General features: G+C 31.5%; 1 protein-coding gene across 1 annotated transcript; it reads left to right on the forward strand.

Moving 5' to 3' along the window:
• Positions 1-3,204: 3,204 nt before the first annotated feature.
• LOC107062776 (myb-related protein Myb4-like) lies at positions 3,205-3,840 on the forward strand. The gene is made up of 2 exons (XM_015313798.1): positions 3,205-3,236; positions 3,339-3,840. The coding sequence occupies exons 1-2, from the start codon at positions 3,214-3,216 to the stop codon at positions 3,838-3,840; spliced, it is 525 nt and encodes a 174-aa protein (XP_015169284.1). The 5' UTR covers positions 3,205-3,213.
• The last annotated feature ends 17,975 nt before the right edge of the window (positions 3,841-21,815 follow it).

Genomic DNA, 21,815 nt, shown 5'->3' on the forward strand with positions numbered 1-21,815 from the left:
AATATAAAAGTTATTTAAATTAAAAATACAAGCAATACTAAATACAAGTAATTTGCTGCTTCTTTTTCAATAAAATGAAGAAGCAATCATTCATTTCTAGTACATTTTTAAGGGCGAACAAAATCGAACCACAAAGTACAAATTGAGTCAAATAAAAAGAAAAAAAAAAAGACTAATGATTTAGTATTGAAAAAAATACGTATATACTTTGGATCGATTTGATTTTAACTAGAAAAAGTCAATACTTGACCAAACTAATCCAACATTATATATATAATTTTTAAAATTTGTTTTATACATAAATTTTTTTGTTTAAATACAATTTACATATTTATCTTTAACTTTTTCATAATTTTTATGTTTTATAACAATTTGTTAATTATTCTATTTTATTCTTGTAAATAATTGAAAATATGAGATTTTTTTATAATTTTGTAGAAAACTAAGGAAATTAGGGGTGTAAATCATTAAAATTAATAGGATAAAGTGTAAGTCACAAAAGAACACACACATTAAGGGTGCAAATCGCACCCTAAGAGTCGCTTAGTTGTTGGTTAGAACTATGTTGATTATTAATTATACATAAATTAGATATATAATATTAGTAATGTAGGAATTAGACGATTAAGTTGAGATTAATTATAACTTAAAACTAAATTCTAGGTGTAAGTTGCAACCTTAAATATTTATGTGGATATACGTTTTGAGGGCTTACATGAGAAAACATACATAAGCTACTTGTGGTCATGACTCTCACCGTCCAACTTTTTTCCTCATTAAATCATTCTTTAATTTTGTGTTTTCTATTTTACAAGACTTTTTCTTTAATTTTCTTTTAATTTGAGGCGGCTAAGCGTTTTTGCATCGTTATATTCCTTCCGCGTTTGACTCTTTCAAATTAATGATGGAGTATAAATAATACTTTATTTTAAAAAAAAAAAACATATATCCCATTTTCTTGTTGCTAGAAGAGAATCTATCAAAGATTTGCTTTTGTAGTTTGTATAAATTTAAATTTAATTTAATTATATATTTTTTTTAATAGAAAGTTTTCTTTTTCTTGCCTATAAGAGAGTTGAAAAATTGTCTTTTTATATTCAATTTAAAAATTGAAAGAAAATTGTATCCATAAAAAATGAACATAAACTCGTAAACTATCGAAGGTAGCTATAATCATTAAGGTCTTGTCTAAGTAAACGATCGGTCAATGGAAATATGAAATGCCTAGTTGAAGGGACAAACGTGGGACAGTGTTGTACCCTAAATTTGATTTAATTAATTCAATATGCTATATAAAGAGGATGGGAGAAACAGGTATAAAAAACATAGTAAGTTGTAAATAATACAGATAAATAAATAATTAAATATCCAAGCTAAGCTAATGTACGTTAAAAAAGTAAAACCTGACCATACATCTAATGTATATATATTGAACAAATTTGATTAATTAAATAATTGTGTCATACAATATAATATGAGAATATATCCACTCATATAATGTATATTGAGCAAATTTGATAATTATGTCATACTATATAATATGAGAATATATCCACTCATATATGAGAAAAAATAGGAATATATACTTTGTTTCTATTTTGTTTGTACTATAATGTTTTCTTTATTTCCCCGTAGAGCTGCGGAAAATTAAAACATCACTGTTTTCCCACTTATTCCCATAAATATTTTGATTGAATAAATAAATTTAAAAAAAAATGTCATATCAAAAACAAAACAAAAAAATCTCACTATTTTAGTGAAAATTTGTTTTTTACCATGCATTTTTTCAATGATTTGATAGATTAAAAATAAGTTGGAAAATCATGATCTATAACACAATGTTTCCACTAATCCACAGTGGAATTTTTTTAATAGTATACCTTCATTTCCTATTTTAATTTGCTCTATCCTATGGCAAGTAATTATATGGATTAGATAAAAAAAAGTTATGTATATTCAATTAAAAAAAGCTTAAAAAATATAAGCAAGTGGATTAGTTTTTTTAGAAATAAGATTTTTTTTTATAAAACGTGCATGTGCATCATAATATATAAGGTACTGGCGTCCATGCAAGAAATAGTATTCTGACCGGCCACCATCAACAAATTAAATTACCATAATCTAGTTCTTGTTCCATAAGCATGCATTAATTTTGACCACTTCCAAGTTGCATGCCCTATTATATTTACATAACTTTTTCTGGTTTCATCTTATCTCTATGTTATAATTTACGTGATATCTTTCTAATTTTAATAATTAAATGAGTATATTCTGGTTGTGGTCTTAATATTTTAGATATCATTTGTTATGAGTATGTAGTTATAGTATCTTTTATATAGTTTTCAAATATATTAATATTATTTTGAAAAAAATGTAAAAAAATTCATTTATGAATTTATGATCAAAATAAAAAATATAAGATATAAATCTTTCAATTTTTCAATATATAAAAATCAGTTGTCTAAGCACTTCCTCTATCAAATTGATTTTATACTTTTATTTGTGATTTTTCAAACTCATTAAAACTTGATCTTGTTATTTAATCACGTCGATACAGAAAATATATACTCGGTATTGAATGGTAAAACCAACGGCTAATCGAAATCATCATGTGCGATAGATAGAGATGAATTCTTGATTTAAACTTAATTTTATAGGTCTAATCTTTGAGTGTTGAATTCACTATAGTTTTAAACTTATGAATTTAAATATATTATTTGTTTCTATTTTAGTGACTAATTACATACAATATTCTCAAAAGTTGGACGTACTGGTTTCTAGAAAAATACTTCCGAATTTATTCTCATGTTCTCTTATAGGGAACGTTTGGTTGGGAATCTCGAGGTAAGTTATTTCGAGATAAATTATTTTACTATGTATATGTGATAATTTATCACATCACTAATATATAAATAATCTCACGAGTGCCTAATAGCTCCAACTAAACACAAGATAAAATAGTCCTACATTTTATTACTAAGATAATTGTGCCTAATTATACCTTACGCTAAAAGAGGCCTAAGTTTTAAAATGCTCAGGTCAACTCCTCCCCCAAAGAATTACTACTATTATAAGAAAATTTAGCAAAAAATATCATCAAAAGAAAAACCAATGAAAGTAGTTAGAGAGATTGTACTACCTACGCCCTTTCTTGGAAAGAAGACTTTGGTTACATAAGTGGAAATATTCTGTAATATTGAAACAGTCATCAAAATGTATCAGCAACTTGGAAATAGGTGAGAATTACTAAAAACACATCACTTGATCTTAAGTTTATTTAATAAATTAGGTGTAATCGTACGTACCTATAACGTATCTAATAGAATATGTAAATTCAGATGGGCTACTATTGCTGGAAAATTGCCAGGAAGAACAGATAACGAAGTTAAAAACTTCTTTCACACACATCTAAAGAAGCATCTTGGACAGATAAAAAATAATAATAATAATAATATTGATGCCCCGGTGAAGTCTAGGAGGGCAAGAAAACCGAAGAAAAAGTCCAGCAAAGCTCAAGAAAAACCTCAATTATTTGTCGATATTTCTGAAACATGGAGTAACATGAACACTACTAATTTGATGATATCACCAATGGGTGGTTCTTCTTCACTATCGAGCAGTAGTATTATTACATTCGATCAAAATGAAAAGATTGATGAACCAAATCCGATGATTGACATGGAAAAGACGGTACTTATCTTGGAGAGTAATCCAGCTGCAACGACTACTCATCATCATCAATCATCGTCACATAGTAATATTGATTACTTCGATCAATTTGTTGACAATACTTCATTTTGGCTTTATCTACTTAATGATGCCAATCGTATTATTTTATGAAGAAGAATATTATACTATCGAGCAGTAGCATTATTACATTTGATCAAAATGAAAAGATTGATACACCAAATTCGATGATTGACATGGAAAAGACGGTACTTATCTTGGAGAGTAATCCAGCTGCAACGACTACTCATCATCATCAATCATCGTCACATAGTAATATTGATTACTTCGATCAATTTGTTGACAATACTTCATTTTGGCTTTATCTACTTAATGATGCCAATCGTATTATTTTATGAAATCAAGATTATACTAATAGATAATTATGGTCTAATCTTCAGTTACATGATGAGATGGATGTTTAGTTTAATTAATGAGATGAGATTAAGTTAACGGTGTATGAATTGGCTTTCATAGCTATGAGTTAATATATCAATGATGACAAGGACTTTAGTATGAGTTGTATGTGTATATTATATGATCTATCTATTTATACGATCGATCACGATGAATTATGAGCTATATAATATACTCTTTCTGTCTCAATTTATGTGGCATAGTTCAGATTTCGAGAGTCAAACAATTTTAGTTTGACGGTAAATTTAGACATGAAATCTTTAAGTTTTTTGAAATAAAATTTATATATTTAAAAATAATTAAAAGATATATGAAAATTACGATAAAAAATAGACTTATTTAAATGTTAAAATCTAATATAAATTAGAATGGAGGAAGTATGTGTATGGAGTCTCTATTCACTAGTTAGATGGTATAGATCATCACTTTACTACTTCTTCCTTTTTCATTTTATGTGTCTGAATTTAATTGTACGAAGTACGAAAGAATTTTTGAAAGTAAGGATTTTCATTAAATTTTGTATACTTAAACTCTAGAGGGGTGTAAATTGTAATGTACCATAATGATCTTAAACATGATATGTTTGTAATTAAAAAATTAGTAAACACAAATAATAGTACTCTTCTTATATTTCAATTTGTTTGTCTTATTTTATATTTTTAGTTTGTTAGATAAATATTTTTTTTTCCTTTTTTGATAACTCTTTAATTCTGACTTTTCTCATGATATGTTTAAAACTATAATATTAAAAGACCTTTCTTAATTCTTTTTAGTTTTCCATCCGGTATTCGATACTTGTATTGGGACCGACTAATTAAATCCCTACTTCCCACTCTCTACCGCAACCCTTGATGATGATTAAAGGGCATTTTGATTATATTCTACAAATCTTTAGTTTTAGTCCACAAAATTTAAAGACTTTTTTATCATCTTAAATTTCGTGTCAAATTAAAAGTAGACAAATAAATTGAAATAAAGGGAGAAATATTTTTTTAAACGAAATAAAGTAAGACATATAAATTTTAAAAAAAGTATTAATTTTTTTGGGCATGGAGATATATATATATATATATATATATATATAATATACTAGTTTTTTGACACGTGCGTTGCACCTGATTATCAATTCGAAAAATATATGTTATAGTAAATAGTATTGCTTATTTAAGTGAAGATTTGAATAATAAGCTTAGCAAAAAATAATATTGTAGCTAGATTCTTTTGTAATGTTCAATGTGGATCCCCATATATATATCTTATTCACGCAAACCTATGAAGATGGTCAATGAAATATTTTATTAGTTAAATGCAATAATGTATATATTTATTTCAATTTGATGAGGTTCAATAATGTAATTAGTCTTATCTCACTAATATTACCTTATAGACAATATTTGTTTTGTATTTTTCTTGTCATCTAACCAGATGTCCTTTGTCATGTGTATTCTACGTTAAATTGTTTAGATGTCATATGAACATGTGAAGAGAACAACTACATTTTATATATTCACATATTTTCACATTTGTTGTGTAGTTTTTTAATTTAAAAAAAGAACTCGGAACATTTTAAAATAATATATTTTGAAGTTAGAAGATCTTGTTAACTTGATAATACATTTGTGACATATATAATACTTTAATTTAAACACAAATACTTATCCAAATATAAATATATATTTGCATTAATGAAAATATTTATCTCATAAAATTTGCGATTAAATAAATAATAAAAATTAAACTAATATTAAGAAATAGTAAATAAGTAAAACAAAATGACAATGTTTATATAGTAATAACTATTTTGAAGCAAACATGCTCAGAGTCTAAATCACATAAGTAGCATTGATAAATAAAGTCATTCTTTTGGCTTGAACATCAAAAATAAATCGTGACAATTTTCTAAATTTTGGAAAAAGATATTCAGAAGCATATATCTACATCACAAGAGAAATTGTTAACAAAAACAAATGAATTTAGACTAAATCATGTTAACTTTATATATTGGAACATTACATACTAATGTATATATTAAGCAAAAATAATTATTTTATCATCAAAATTATTTTTCTCAAGTACTTGAGGTTATGGAATATACCCTCTTAGGATAGAACGACTTACTTCATCAGAATAGTGGTACCTCATATTCGAACTCACTCAACGATAATAAATCACACAAAAAAGATTAAAATGCAAGAAGAAGAAGAGTAGAAGATTAAAAAAAATTGTGGTTGAAAATGAGAGGAAGTCCCTCTATTTATAGTCAACAAAGGGTAGTATGAACAAATATTTTTTGTATCTTATCTGAAAAGTCATGACCTTTCGGAGAAATCATAATGCTTTGAAAAAGTCACAACTTATTAAAAAAGTCGCAACTTATTAGAAAAGTCACAACTCATAGAAAAATCACAACCCTTTGAAAAGAGTCATAACTTATCGAAAAAGTCACAACTCATCAAAAAAATCACAAGCTAAATTAGGAATATTATAGTAATTTAACATTCAAGTTAGGAGTTCATGCTTAAAGTAAATATATATATATATATATAGTACACCTGGCAGAACATGAAAGCTAAAGATAATTTTTCATGTAAACAAAATTGAAGATAAAAGGAATAAGAAGCTCTGAGAGGAAAGTTCCAAGTATATTTGCTAATCTGATGGTCAAATAATCATATTTTTTTTAACCAAAAGTTACTCTAATTAAAGTAAAGGCAAAACTTTAAACAATAGAACAAATGAAGCAGTCCTTTTTTTTTATTAAAGAGAAAAATGAAATTTTGATCTAATTATACTATCAATCTTAAATCAATTCTTTTGAAAAAGGTTCAGTGGACATTTTTTTCCGTATGAATGAGACGAAAAACAACAAAAATAAATCTGACTATATAGGTGTATTCGTTACAAACAAAATGTTGTCTAAAAAAATAAGTACGTTTCTTCCTTAATTTTTTTGTGCTTGGTTTGTGAGCTAGAAATATTATCTCATGGTAGGGGTAGCAGGGTGGTGGGCATGGGGTTCACGGAAAGTGAGAATAAAGATGAAGTGTGTTGAATAGCGGAAATGACACAATCAATATAATATGAGAATAAAGATGAAGTGTTTTTAAAACTCTCTGTCTTTTTGTTTTCTCATATTGAATGAAGAAAAAGTTGGTCTTGCAAACTACTGTATAAATGAAGAGGAAATATTATTTGTGAAACTGGTTTTCTCTACCTTCACTTAAAAAAAAAGGAATTTTATTCATTTTTAAAAATTTATCAAACACATGAACACATCATATATTAGTACGGATATTATGAATGAACTTCCCAAGTTCTTAATTTTTTTCGTCAACAAGTAAATCTTGAAAACAATGAACACTATATTAAATAAATATAAACTTATTATTGTCGTACATAGACTATTGTTTGAAAGATTAATTTTAATTTTAATTTTAATTTTATTAGAGGAATAATAGGTTCCTCTGTTTTATTTTATATATTTAAAATTGACGAATATTATGAATGAACTTCCAAGTATAATATATCAAAATATCTTTCAAATTTTATGGCTTTAAACAAGATATATAAGATGTTGAAATTGAGAAGTTGCTAATTATAGAAAACGAACATTATTTTAAACATTTTTTTAAAAAAGTAAGACATATTGAAACCTTGAAATGATAATTCATTGGATAAGCATTTAATTGGTGCATAATCAGCTGGTATTTCAAAATTAAGAATTAAAAATGGAGAAATGTCCTGGTATTTCTTTTGAATAATTTACTAGATCGTATTGGAATGGGAGGAGACCATCTACTCCCACTAACTTTACAACTTTATAATTATAAATCAACATTTTTATGCAAATCACAATTTCTTTATTTAAAAGAAATCATAATGACTTCTGGGAAGGCACATTTTAGATTCTCTCAATCTGCATTACAGTCTTTAAATCACTGCTTTTAGTTGCTAAGGTATTGTGTACTTTGCACTACACTAGTTATTTATTTGATTAATAAAATAAAGACTTTGAGAGATGGTTATTTCTAGGTAACTAATCTATTTTCAGAACTGACTAATAAAAAAAATTAAAAATAGTGTTTAGAATTTAAATTTTATGGTTCTAAATTCTACAGTAATGACTTCATACGTTAGTAACTGATTTCGAAACTTATTTATTGAACATAATTTTAATATAAATATAAAGTTTGAATTAAAGTTATTAGATACGGTTACCATTCATTCCAAATTTGCTATGGTGGTGTATACCACAACATTTTGGAGAAAATTCCAACTACTTTCTGTATGTGTGTACACACAAGAAACAAGTTCTTTAGTAATTATGCCAGTAGTAAGTGTGAAATAAAGTAAAATAATATTTTAAAAAATTCAGTGGAAAAACTCCTCTCACACACTTTTTTTTTTTTGAGAAAGTCCTTATAACTCAAAAAAAATCTAATACAAATAATTACTAGGAATATAAATAGTTGCAGTTAAAGCTCAATGGATATATTTGAGATACAACAGTACTCATTTGTATCATTAAAATAGATATAACATTTATTTTAATGTCAATAATTATGTTTCAATTATTTTTAGTTAAACTAAAATCATAGGCATACATTTCAATTCAAATAGTTTAACCTAACATAAAATGCATCCCTAATATATTGGAAACAAAACAAGAATATTTTTAAGAATACGACCTCAGAGGTTAGTATTGTTAAATTAAGTAATCAACATAATTATCAACCTCACGAGGTCGGTAATTATAATTGATTTTTTTCCAAAATATTTTCCGACTTCCTGAGGTCGGATAACTTATTTCCCGCATTTTTTCCCCAAATGAATCGACTGAGATAGATTTCTTTCAAAACAATTTTTAATCTCCTAAAGTTGGTTTCTTTTAAAATAAAATTCTATAAACTTGAATCAGAAAATCTACTCACCTACGTCGATCAATTTTTAATAAAAATACCATATATTATAATTTAAAACTATTTTTTCGACTATATTGTTATTTAGTTTTTGTATATATTGGGTCATCTATAATAAAGTTTACAAGAAAATTAGTGAAACATAAATAAATTTGACCATCAAAATAATAACTTTAAATTAGCCGTTGAAACAAAAAAAGTCAAAAAAAAATTATGTGTGAGGAGGATTAAATATACCCATATGGGATTATATATTTTTTTTAAAAATAATAATTAAAATATGAAATTAAAATTAATTTTTTCACTTCCGTTAGAGGAAAAGGGTATATGTGAGCCATTTGTATAGCAAGAGGGGCATATATGAGCTACTTTCATAATGAGGGGTATATCAGTTCTAAATAATAAAGTTAAGGGGTATATCAGACCCTTTTCCCTAAAAAAAAAATATGAAAAACAGATCAATATGAATTTTAATTGATCTAGATTCTGACAAAAACTAAGAGGTATGGCACCTTGCTGTGTTTCCCAATAAAAATAGTACTAATAAATTTCGTCAATATTTTATTATATTTTCATAGAACGCCAGGAAAGGCATTGTCAAACTAGAAACTTGATGTGACGTTAAGAAAATATATTTTTAGCCAACTTTGACGTTAAGTACTTGATTTGGATTAGAAATGCAAAACAAAAACAAGTCTAAATAAAGCATAAAAAAAAAAACTAAAAAAAATCCAAATAAAAGCGTAATATATCTTTTGTAGTTTTGTTTTCCTTTCCTGTTTAAACGATGTGCAATAAATAATAAAGTATTATACTTACTGATTAAGTGATTAGTAATTACTTTTAGAGGTAAATGTGAGTCCTCTCACTGTCATTCCTGTTTTAAAATAAGTATTAAATATTGTAAATAACATATATTTATAAATAGATTTAGAGACGAGAAAAAATAATTAAAATAACTAAATGAGATAAAGATGAAAAGAAGAAGAAATAAGTTCGTTGAGACTTTGTACTCATAATAAATTGTTGATAGCAATCTCAAATATCCCATAAACTCTTGGGTATTTTTAAAGATTAAGATCTCAAATACAAATATCCATAAACTCTTGGGTATTTTTAAAGATCAAGATCTCAAATATTCCACAAAGTCATGGAATATTCATAAATAGATCAAATTCAAATCATCTTAATTCAAGAAATACGTCACTAACAGCCCTCGAACTACGTAGATCAAGTCCAAATAATCCTAGTTTGAGAAATACGTCACTAACGATTTTCAAATTATGTAGATCAAGTCCAAATCATCCTAAGTCAAAAAATATGCCACTAACGGCCCTTAAATTATGGATAAATATCTTATGAGAGAAGAATCAAGAATCAATAAAATTGTACCCGCAATCTTGATGAATAAAATTATGTTTCTTCCTATAAAAAATATTGTTGATAGCCATTTAATTGTTCTATGCTTCTTAGTCCGGAGTAATTTATCAAAATAAATTCCTTATTTTAAATATTAATTGCAGTTTCTAGTATCAATTAGGGCTGGGCATAAATATCGAAAACCCGAAATACCGAATCGAGTCGAATTTTTTTGGTATTTCGGTTTCAGTATTTTGGTTTTCGGTATATATTTTCGTATTTTCGATATTTCGGTTCAATTTTTGGTATGTATTTTTGTATATTTTGGTATTTCGGTTAAACCGAAATATATTATATTATAATATATATTAATTATTAATAATAAATATTATAGCAAAATGCAAAATGCAGAATTAGGTTTGGTTTTTCACTTTTAATTTTTACACTCTTTTCAACTTTTTAGCTTTTCAAAATAAGCCATTAGGCACCCGTGATGATCACTCATCATTCTTTGATTTTTTTGTTGGACCAGCGGCCACCGCGATCTCTCACTATTCTTTTAATTTCTTTTTGTTGGACCAGCGATCGCTGCCGACCAGCAGCAGCCGATCAGTGACCAGCCGCAGCCCACCAGTCAGCGTCTCAACAATCAGTGATTTCTCATTTCAGTGACCAACGACCAGCGGCAGCGAGCCGACCGGCGACCAGCCTCCAAGTATTTGATTATTTTAACAAAAATCTGAATAACAAAAACCAAACCGAACCGGTTCGGTACACCTATTGCAAGAACCGAAAATCGAAAAAAAAACCAAAACCGAACTGAATTACCGAATACCCAACTCACTATCAATAATAATTTTGAAAACGTTATTTCTTTAATTAGCTTCTGAACATATAAACAATGACTACAAATATAATAACTTATACATATAAATAAAATTACTTTTTTTAAAATTTAGAATTTTTTTTTGCTATTTCCTGAAAAAAAAAATTAGTATAAAATATTAAACAATTTGGCATGTTGTAATTACCAGAAAAACAATACAATAAAATTCATATTGGATCAAGGATTCACGTCTTAGCTTAACTCATTAGATTTGATTATTATTAGTTGAATATTGTGACGATAGTAAGCAAAAGATGATATAACGACAACAAAGTAAATAATAAAAGAGATCTTCATATGAAGCTTTGGGGTCTTCGATGATGTAGATGAGAACTGAATCCGGTGTTGTCAAATTCAGATTGGAGAACGATTCAACGAAATAAATGTTACTTCATAAGACAAAGATTATTGTTATTTTTTTTCCGTATTATTTCAATTTTATCGAATGTTCGAGGGGTCAAAAGTAGTGAATGAGGTAAAATACCAATTTCTATTTCGAAGAAATGCGCAGTCAATTTGATGATACAAATACTAATGTTTGATGATAGATTAGTAAAAATGTGGTCAAATCCCAAATTAAGATAAGAGAAGTCATTGAGGTCGTTCAATGTAGCTCGTGCTATATAAATACTATAAGTGTTTATTATAATAATATTTATTATAATAATGTTTATTATAATAATAATAATAGTAATAATAATAATTGTGATTGATTGCAACGTTATGATATTCTTTCCTAAACATGTAACTATTAAATACTTTTTGATAACATGGTATTATAAGTGTAATACAATTGTAAGTACATGCGTGAAGCCATAATTTTCTTTTTGCTGACCAATAAGAAAAGGACATATCAACGTAAGAAAATTCATAATCTGAACATAATTTTTTTTAAAAAAAAAAACAGTTGTCTTCTCCAACTCATCTTCCCCAATTGAACTTCTCAATTCAAAATTACCTGAACCTCATCGGCCAAATTCCTTTGCTACCATCCCTCAACACGCCCCTTTCCCATATAATCCGTCATTCTTTCTTTCTTTCTAGCATCATTCTGCTATCAACAATATCATCATCATCGTTCTCTTCATCGGAAAAGCATCAATGAAATAAATGACCAGTAAAAACACAAAAGATCAAAAGAGTTTACTGTTAAAGATTTTCATTTGAATTGTAAAGAGAATTTCATCAAAAATAAAATTAAAATTGAGTCAAAAACAATTCCGACTAAACTCCATTTTTTTCCTACAAAACTAATACGAATCTGAAGTTGTTTTCTTATATAATTAAGAATGGTTATCGGAGTGTACGATAATTTAGCTGTCGATCGTTGTGAGCACGTTCAGGCAAAAAAGAAAATGGGGAAGGACGGATGTCGGGGCTGGGTGGGTTGTTCTGACAATGAAGAAAAAAAAGGAAGAAAGTTTTTTTTTCTTCTGAAAACATAGTATTTATTTTATTTTAATTTCTAATTTATTTTTAAATTGTTATTATGGGACAACATTTTTTTTTATAGTTACAATGCCACGTCAGTCGCAAGTGTATAACACACAATTTCCACTTTTAGTTGATTGTAAAAAAATGTTCGATAGATATTTTTTTTGACTAAAAAAGGTGTTCAATTGAAACATGCCTAATATAAGGTGTTCAAGTGAAATATACGGACAACTTTAAGAGACCGCAGATGACTTAAGCCTTAGAATTTCTAATTCTTGAGGAGTCCTTCAAGCATTCATGATCAACCATGGCAAGTGGATTAATTGAAAAATAGAAGCAAGTGGATTAGATGTATTACCTATAACTTAAAAGATTATTAATTTTATTGTGTAGGTTTTAACGAAAACGTGTTAGTGTCTAACTTTCACGCATATAAAAATATAAACTACATATAGCATCATGGACATCTTTAACTAGATTAGCAAGTGGAACTAGGCATTTTAAGTTTGACCACTACTGCATTAAAAATAACTTTTAGAGGCAATTAATACACATATTACCAATAAGGAGTGATAAAAAATTTATTGATATTAATTAATTTCAAGCTATTATTTTAGGGAAAATTGTACATAATGGCAAACTATTAATTCAAATTAAATGTTATAACCACAGTTTGATTTAATTTCAACCCGTAGCAAACTGTTGCCATTCGCCTCTCTCCCTGAAATTCTCGCTCGCCACTCTCTCTCTCTTGCTCACCAGTCTCTCCCTCGCCTCTCTCACTTTATACAAACACAAATATATAAATTGTGTTTCTGTTTATATAAAGCTAGAGAAAATTGTATATACACATGCAAATACATATATCATCGTCCTATACACTTATAATTATATAATACAAATCTTCCCCTGCCCAGTTCTCTGTCACGACTTAGACCGTCGTGATTGACACCCACACTAACACTCCGGTGGGAGAACCACTACTACAACTCAAACCAAGCAAATAATCTAAAAACTAAGGCATTTAATCAAATACAAAGGAAATAAAAATAGAGTTCCCATAAACTCTAACAATAGTAACTAACAATGCGGAAGAATAACCTACAACTTGAAAGTCAATGCACCAAAACATTCTAACAATGAACCAAGTCTAAAAAAGAAGGGATACAATTCCATACTAATGAACTAACTAAAACAAATGTCTAACTCCGAAAATGGTCGACATAGACGAAAGAGAATTCCATGGAAGCCCCGAAGAATTGGCTCACCCTTGAATTCGAACGACAATCACTGATCTTCTAAGTGAGGTCTGTCAATAGCCGCTTGAAGATGCCCTGTACTCAACAAAAATAAGAGCAAGTGCAGAATCAGTACACAACCACAATGTACTGGTAGGATCACGCGGCTATTCCACTAGTGCAACATAAACAAGTCAAACAACATTATAACCACATGCATACATATCAACATATACAATATCATCAAGATTTACGAACAACGAACCACGAACAACTTCACATTTTATGTCAAATCATTGGTCCTCTCATGGAACCCAAAGGCAAACCTAAACAATTAGCATGTCGAAAGGTGGCAACCGATCCCTATTTATGCCGGAAGGTGGCAACCGATACCATTTTTATGCTGGAACGTGGCAACCGATCCCATTCACACACCACAATCACAAGTATATCATCAACATCATACATTTAAGTCATGATTTCATGGCATTCATCAATTCTCTATCTCATTTACAACAAGTGTGATCAACATTGCAACATTCATACATATACAAGTATCATAATGAAGCAAGAACAAGCATACATCACACAATCATAGAATCACAACCATCACCTACCTCGAAACAAGCTTGAAACCCTAAGAAACTTGATCCTTCCCTATCTAAATTCGTTTCGCTTGTTCTTGGTCTACAAACAATCAATATAATACGAGAATCAATAAACAATCATTAATTACCCGAATTACTAACAATTCTATGAACCCTAGATCAAATCCATGATCTCAATTATCCAAATTAGGGTTTTTTACACCATAGAACCTATAACAAAACTCTCCCCCATCAATATCTGCCCATTCTATTACGTTCTACTTATCAAAAAATGGATTCGGGGAGTGAAAAGCTTACATTTAGCCTCAAGAATGGTGAAAAATGAGTATGAGTCGCTTGGGGTCGTTCCTTAGCTCTAAAAGTCAAAAAGTGCATAATGAGGTCGTTAAGGGGTTTATTAACAACTTTAATTCACGTCGAACCTGCCACAACGGCCACTACCCCACCACAGCGGCCCCGCCAAAGCGGCAAAACCCAGCGCCAAAGCGACATTCTCTCGATTTCTTAAGTAGCTTTCTCAACTGGACGATACTTCCATTGAACTTTCACGGACTTAATCTCCATGGTCCTCAACTTGCGCACATCACGATCAAGAATTGCAATCGGTTCCTCTTCATATTAGAGGTCATTGTTTAACACACTTGAGTCTCACTTAATGATATAATCCTCATCACCATGATACCTCTTCAACATGGATACATGAAATATCAGATGAACACTCGTTAAATTAGGAGGTAAAGCCAATCTATACGCTACCGGTCCTATACATTCAAGAATCTCAAATGGCTAATATATCTAGGACTTAGCTTACCCTTCTTACCAAATCTCATCACCCCTTTCATGGGTGATACCTTAAGAGGAACATTTTCACCAGATTGAAACGCCATGTCTCTTACCTTATGATCAACATACTTCTTTTGTCTACTCTGGGCTGCTAGAAGCTTAGCTTGAATACTCCTAACCTTATCTTGAACATCCTTCACTAAATCAACCCTCAATGGTTTCACATCTCCAATCTCAAATCATCATATGGGTGATCTAAATTCCCTCCCATAGAGTGCCTCAAATCTTGCCATATCAAAGTTGGAGTGATAGATTTTATTATAGGAGAATTCACAAAGGTAAGAATTTATCACAATGCCCTCCAAAATCAATCACACATGCCCTTAACATGTCTTCTAACACTTTAATAGTCCTCTCTGACTGTCCGTCTGTCTCTGGATGGAAGGCTATACTAAAAGTGAGTTGTGTGCCCAATTCATCATGCAATTTCCTGTAAAACTTGGATGTGAATTGGGTACCACGACCTGAAATGATAGAGAGGGGCACCCCATGCAACCTCACTATCTCTTTCACATAAACCTTAGCCAATTGTTTAACATTATAATCTATTCTTACCGGATTAAAATGGGCTGACTTAGTCAATCTATCAATCACTAACCAAATAGAATCAAACTTCCCAAAAGTCTTGGGAGGACCAACAACAAAATTCATGGCTATTCTTTCCCACTTCCACTCCGAAATTGGCATTCTTTGAAATAAACCTACATGCCTTTGATGTTCATATTTCACTTGTTGACAATTTTGACACTTCGCTACAAACTCCGCTGTCTTTCTTCATGCCCGGCCACCAATAAATTAGCTTCAAATCTCTATACATCTTGGTCACACCTGGATGAATAGAATATCGCGAACCATGAAACTCTGTGATGTTTGCGTAATCAAGACACAATTTCCGATGCAAGTGTCTACGATCGTACAATAGTTTAGTAACCCAACCAAGGGTTGGGATCGTTCTCAAGAGAGTGGTTTTGAGAATTAATAGAAAATAAAACTTAGTTCTAACTAGCCATAGCTAAAGACATTAACGAGTAAAAACATTGTAAATTAAAAAGGGACACAAGAGTGTCAATTAACAATGGTTTTTTTTTTGTCATAAGTAGGTAAAAACAACAAAATAAACAAGGGTTTCTAAGTAATGAAAGGGGATCCTTGGATGTGACGGGAATACATGTTAAGCTAGATTATTGGGTACATACTTTCGATAGAAGATTCATAGAGTAATTGTGACAAGGCCAGACTTTAAGGGGGATAAGCTCTCTCTCGAGTAACTTACCTTGTTTCAACTGCGTTCCTCTCGGACACCCACTTGCCGCATGGAGACCAGCCTACGCCTTAACCCACTCACTCTCTCGAGCTGAGTGTGTGGAGATGGGACTAGGGTTCACTCTCTCGAACTGAACCTCAGTCGACCCACTCACACTGGCCATCAATCTAGTGGTCTTAGTTTTACGACCTTTCTCTCGAGAAAGCCAAAAAAACATAAATAAAATTCTATTTACAACTACAAATTCATTAAATTCATCCACAACCACTAAACAAAATCACGATTAAACTATGATTAAACTATCAGCAAGCAAGACCCAACAATTATCTTAACCCATATTCACTAAATCACACGCCAAGAATTGGGTTTTTAGCCACCCATCAAGAGATAGAAATTTATACCTAAATGAGCTTGCATTGAAATGGGTATGAAGATTTAAGTCTTGTTACAGGCCAATAGTGAAAAATCCAAAAGACCCAAGTCTAAATCCTTGGAGATGTAAACCTTTTTTTTCTTCAAGTCTTCAAAACCTTCTCAAACTCAGAGCAAAAATACTAAAAAGTACTATTCTATATGAAAATTATAATAATTGTTCGACTCCTAAAACTACAACTCTAACTAGTATTTATAGTTTTCACAGATTTGTGCTGTAGCGGATCATTCGGCGTCGTTAGTCGAAATCGCCGATCAACTTGGTGATTCGCCATTTGGTGTAGTTCATCGCCGTCTTGCACCAGCCTTCAACATCATCGTACTCTAGATCATTGGGCGACATGGTACCACTTCGCGGAACTTCTCGGCGATGCGCCGACTGCTCCCTATCTCTGCCGACTTGATCCTTTCCTTCATGGTGCAGCACACTGGAACAAAAGGCAAAGTAAGACCATTAGGTGACTCGCCAAGTGGACTCGGCGATCCTCAGGCCTTCATTTCTTCATTCTTTTGGGACTTTTCATTCATTTTTGCGACGTAGTGTCCATGTTTTCCTTCAAACATCAAATACCTGAAACTTAAGGATTTTCATCAGATATTGAGATAAAATAAGCATTTGAGGACACAATTTCTGTTAATATATATCCCTAAATAAGTCCAATTTGTTGACTTATCAACACCCCCAACTTAAACTTTTGCTTGACCTCGAGTTCAGTCGTTCAAAAAGGGTGTCTCGAACAGTATACTCAGTTATGAATGCACACAACAAGACTCAATTTACTTATGCGAAGATCAAATGTGTAATTAAAGATTCAAGTTGTGACTCACCAATATCAATGAATCTCATGCTCACAATACTTGCTTCAAATGCAAGTTCAAGCTCAACTATAATGTTTAAATGGCCTCACACAAAGAATGATTCCATATTCACACAATGGTTTCACAGTTTAAAGCTTCGAAATCAGATGCAACGTTCACACTCACAAAGAAGAACATAATGCATAATCTCACCAATAGGTTTGCCCGTATTTTCCAATCAACATTTGTTTCAGCTCACTCAAGATCAAAAAGGTTTTTTTAAGGCTTGTAATGGGGCAGAGTGCAATGGTATGGTCATTTAGACTTAGTGACTTTTATCATCATAAAATGTGGTGCTCACAAGACTTCCTTTCATTTTCCTTCATCATTCTCTTTAGTGCTCATAAGTCATCCTATTATTCAATTTCCATGGATTGTTAGAGAACCCCATCTCTTTTGTACTTTATTCCACAACTTTCTTTTTCTTTCTCTTCTCTTTTTTTTTTATATGGAGAGATTCCATTTTTCTCAACACCATGGGTTAAAGAAGATTTTTCTTGCACTTCTTGACTTTCCCTTTTTCTTTTTCACCACACCACAACTTAGGCTTTTGGTCTAAGTTGGCTATTCAATTAACCACAATTCAAGAAGATTATAGGTAATGGATTAAGAAAGGTCTAGTTTTCATCATGTTTCTTCCAAATAAGAGTAAGGCTCAAAGGGTGTTTAAGAGAGAATCACACGCTCACAAGGTAGGTCAGAAAAGAGGTATATGTCAAATTGGCTCACACTCAGTTGACCGGACCAACGAGGCAAATTCTAGGATCTATCATACATGGTTCACAGGTAAGCTCATCACACTAGACATTGATACTATAAGTCAAACAAGACTCCACACTTTCGCTAGTGTGCAATGATCATCACAAGATAATCGATTCGATAAATAGCTAATCACAACGAGATGCAAAGAGTTTATATATTGTCTATGCAACTTCATTTGGCCTCATCGTAGCCGTACATTCATGTTCGTTCAATTGAGAGCGCTATTCAAGTCATCGATATTGATTGGAACCGAGACTCAATTTTTTGTAAATGAACAACCACATTCAAGAGCATATAGAAGGTGGCGAAACTGTGCGAAAAATTCAAAAAAATTCGGAAGGGTCCAAATCATTTTGCAATTTAAAATAAAATGAGCTTATAAAAAGAGTCATAAGCTTATAAACAAAATACATACATTAAATAGCACACAAAGGTGAGCCTCACCCCACCACAAACAAAAACATTTGTCCTCAAATGCAAATAACAAAATATGCAGAATGTAAATTAAAGAAAGACCAAGAGGGAGGTAAAGAAGGGATCTTGTCTCAGTAGTCGCTCCATCTGTCTGGCCCTTAGTGCCCGATGTAGTAGTCTGAATATGGGCATCAGTGCCCGAAGTCACCTTAGGGGGAACAACAATACCGAATTCACCACGGTCTGTTGAGTGTGTGTTTGCCAAAAAGATATGCACCGCTCTGCAAAATCCCCTGGCCCATGATGGAAAATTAGGGTCCAAGGTAATGGTCTTCCCGGCAGAAGTGGGCCTTTTTCCCTTGCCTTTCCCAATAGTTATGGTCAGTTTCATAGGTTTGCCTTTCGACGTAGCTGTCTCCTCATTTATCGCACTCTCTTTTGACTTCTCTTGGGCTGGTTTAATTCTTTCCACAACTTTTGATTTAGTCATGTCATCAAAGACTTGAAGAGAAGTTAGAAAAACTAAAACAAAAGCAAAGCAGAACTTATGTAGACAAACTCGCAAAACCAAATGGTGAATTGCCGAATTTCTTAGGCGAGCTAGATCAGGCTCGCCAAAGGAATTAGCTCAAAAACTGTAGCAAGAAGGCAAAATGGGGACATCTTTGACGGGTCATCGATAGTTTTCAGCGAACCAGGACAGGTCCACCGAAAGTTTCAGTGCATAAATGTTCATGGGTGTAGATAAAGGGCGAAAGAGAAGACTTTCGGCGAGTCGCCAAATGCTTTCTACGACATCAAGCTTCTCACCGAAATTTACAAAATTAATCATTAAATATAGCACGAAATCAAAAGCGAGATGGGGATATTAGGCGAACCGCCGAGTGGTTTAGCGAACTCGACCCAACTTGCCAAACGGCCCAACGTGCCTATTTTTATCCCAACTTCTCGAATTCAACCCATTAACTCCCGAAAACACAATAAAAACATGCACCAGTACAATTCATGTAAGACCCCTAACACCCAAACACAACCCCTCAAGTCCAGTATAAGGCATGCAGTTACGGGAATTCAGCAGTCACAACTACCCGACCAAGGATATCAAATTAAATCATGCATGTAAACAATCTAATCCTCCCTGAGAGGATTAGAACACTTCAACCAGATCCTTCTATTGCAAATGAGTATAGATTTTGATAAAATAAGCTTGAGGCATAAAAAACCAACCTTTGGTGTCGACAAAGAGAAGATTGAAACACTAGGCGGCAATGTAATCCAATCCCGAGCACAAATCAACACTAATAATACTCTAAAAATGCAAGAAATATACAAACTAAAGTACAAGTGTGAGTCTGGGCAGATAAAAAGTGAATGAATGTTTAACTTTTAAACTTTTTGCCTGTGAAGCCGTCTAATTTTCTCCCATTCGGCGACATTATTCAAGATCGCCGAACTACTTAGCGTTTCACCAAGGAGCCACTTGCTTCGCCGAATTTTTCAGAGCCTCATGTTATTTTTTAAATCCAAATGGCGGTCTCAGTGTCGGCGATTCGCCAATAATTTCCTATGCTCGATAAGTTTTACAAACTCCAATGTAAATTGGTCTTGAGTCTAACGGCGGTCTGGTTTGGGATCTCCGAACCTTTCGGCGATTCACTGATGGGACCTATAGCTCGCCAATATGCACTTTTCAACACTTCCCTCATTTTAACCTACGAAATCAACACACCATTATTCTACATAATAATTAAAAGTGACTAAAACCTTGGGTTGCCTCCCATGAAGCGCCATAGTTATAGTCGTGGCACGACTTCTCTGCTCAGTTTTGATTTGTGAGAAAGAGATAGGACATCATATGACCAAATTGAGTCTCCAATCGCCGAATAGATATGAATTGGGAGGCAAATATCTCATTTAGAAGTATAACATTATCATTGATCTCATTTAACATTTTGTCGTGACCTTCGACTTTACTGAGCATGAGTGAGAGTATCTCCTCTATTTGTCCGTACTCACTTCTATTGGGTTTCATATGCTTGTGAGGCAGAACATACCGGTCCTTTCTTTTAGCCGGTGCTTCCAATTCCATAATCTTCTTGGTCACTAAATCTAATTGTGTCAACAGCGTGGCCAAAGTATGGTCTTTCTTAGCCTCCTTGTTAGTCGTTGCCATGTGATCAAGGAGTTGGGTGGATACTGCAAATGGTAGTTGTGAGAGCCCTACAGGTACTATTTGGTCCGCCATTCTTTTATTCTCCGGGCCAAGACTTTTGTAGAAGCAATCCAGCAACACGCTTTCTAGATTCCATGAGCTAGGCATTTCAAGAAGAGTGCCTTGAATCTCAACCACAATTTATGGATGGATTCTCTCTCGACTTGTCTAAAACTCAGGATTTTATCCCTGAGAGACACCATCCTTAAGAGAGAGAGATCTAGTTGTTCACCATTGCTACCAAGACATAATCTGGATTCCTACTAAAAACAGCAACACAACGGGAAACAAAACTAGAAATAAAATAAAATTAGTACACTACAACAAAGAAGAACAAAATTTTTATTAAGCTAAAAATTCTCAAATAACACCATTCCCCGGCTGCGGCGCAATTTTGATGTTTGCGTAATCAAGACACAACTTCCGATACAAGTGTCTATGAT

This window comes from Solanum tuberosum, unplaced genomic scaffold (genome assembly GCF_000226075.1).
Source record: "Solanum tuberosum cultivar DM 1-3 516 R44 unplaced genomic scaffold, SolTub_3.0 scf00268, whole genome shotgun sequence".
NCBI lineage: Eukaryota > Viridiplantae > Streptophyta > Magnoliopsida > Solanales > Solanaceae > Solanum > Solanum tuberosum.